The sequence below is a fragment of the Chlorella variabilis genome, assembly GCF_000147415.1.
Source record: "Chlorella variabilis unplaced genomic scaffold CHLNCscaffold_30, whole genome shotgun sequence".
Lineage (NCBI taxonomy): Eukaryota > Viridiplantae > Chlorophyta > Trebouxiophyceae > Chlorellales > Chlorellaceae > Chlorella > Chlorella variabilis.
Genome location: NW_005435058.1, coordinates 308,346 through 309,785, shown reverse-complemented (window position 1 = coordinate 309,785; position 1,440 = coordinate 308,346). Strand labels below are relative to the sequence as shown.

Genomic DNA, 1,440 nt, shown 5'->3' with positions numbered 1-1,440 from the left:
TGGGGTGGGGGTTGGGTGGCTGGCTGGGCCGGGCCAGCCGCCGACATGGCAGTTATGAGGCAGCCCAGCCTGTGGGTTGGCAGCCACGCTTGGCTGCCATCTGGCGGGCTGGGCCGCCGCGTGCGCCTGCAAGGAAAGGTAGAGGCATTGGGCGTGCATTCCCCCCCCCCAAGCATGCACACTGCCCCGCCTGCCCGCCCCGCCGCAGGAGCTGCACCCGCGGCTGCCGCCGCTGGGCCTGCCCGACGTGGATGCCACCGAGGGGCGCCCGCTTGTGGTGAGCCTGCGGCTGCGCACCTGCCGCTGCCAGTGTCAGGCGGCACACGGCGCGCGCGCCGCCGCCCTTGCGCCGCCGCCCCTGCACCTCTTCACTCGCTGTGCTGGATGCCCTCGCTGCTCACACCCCTCCCCACTGTTCAAGTGCTTCATGTGCTTGCTTCCCTCAATCGTCCGTTTCGTTTGCTTTCTTTTCCTCCCCCTTTCCACCCCGCAGGTGGGCTACCTCTCCCCCGACCTCTTCACCCACTCCGTCTCCTACTTTGCAGAGGCGCCGCTGGCACACCACGACCCCGCCGCCGTCCGCGTCATCGCCTATAGCTGCGTGCCCAAGGTGGGGAGCCACTTAAGAGGGGCTGTGTGCCCAAGGTCTGGTGTAGGGTCCCCCCCGCCCGCCTCCTGAACCCTGGAGGGACGCTAAGCCTCCCAACCCGCCTGCTAGCTGTGTTGTGGTTTGGCCCTGGCAGGGGGCGTGGGTGGGGTTGGACCCGCGCCCCCCCTGCCCTGCTGGGACCCGCTTCTGTGGTTCATGGCTGGAGCGGGGCACGAGACGTCGCCAGCTGCCCCCCAGCCTTGCACCTTCCATCGCACACCCCTCTGCATGCACACGCATACCAACCTGCCACCTACCAACCAGCCAGCCTCCAAAACGCCCTTGCCGCAGCCGGACAGCAAGACGGAGCGGCTCAAAGGCGAGGTGCTGGCGGCGGGGGGCACCTGGCGGGAGGTGGCGCGGATGCCAGAGGCAGGCGAGCAGCCGCCGGGGGCTGGCCGCCGCCGCCGGGGGGGGGTGGCGACCTGCCGCGCAGCTGCCCCGCCACGGGGCGTGCGGGCGTGCGGGCGGCCGGCTGCGGCGAGAAAGGCCGCGCATGCGCAAACACAATTGACGGTACCGCATGATTTGTGTGTGTGTGTGTGTGTGCGTGCGTGCAGCCCTGGCCCGGCTGATCCGGCAGGACCGGGTGGACCTGCTGGTGGAGCTGACCGGGCACACCGCCAGCAACCGACTGGGGACCATGGCCATGCGTCCCGCGCCGGTACAGGTGGGCGGTACCACGCCCCGCTAGGCCTCGCCAGGCCACATGCCGCCGTCCACCCCGGCGCCGGCGCCTCTATGCTGCCTCCCCCAGCCCGGGCACACACACCTCTCTCTGCCTGTGCCGA

At 70.8% G+C, this 1,440-nt stretch overlaps 1 protein-coding gene across 1 annotated transcript in view; it reads left to right on the top strand.

The window, feature by feature from the left end:
* The window catches only part of CHLNCDRAFT_59252 (hypothetical protein), a gene marked incomplete at its 5' end in the record, with an annotated part of 51,016 nt that overhangs the window by 5,094 nt on the left and 44,482 nt on the right, over window positions 1–1,440 (top strand). Inside the window, 4 exons of the mRNA XM_005843461.1 lie at window positions 206–277; window positions 494–610; window positions 914–1,003; window positions 1,233–1,319. Of these exons, the coding sequence (XP_005843523.1) occupies window positions 206–277; window positions 494–610; window positions 914–1,003; window positions 1,233–1,319 (366 nt within the window). The remainder of the gene's footprint in view (window positions 1–205; window positions 278–493; window positions 611–913; window positions 1,004–1,232; window positions 1,320–1,440) is intronic.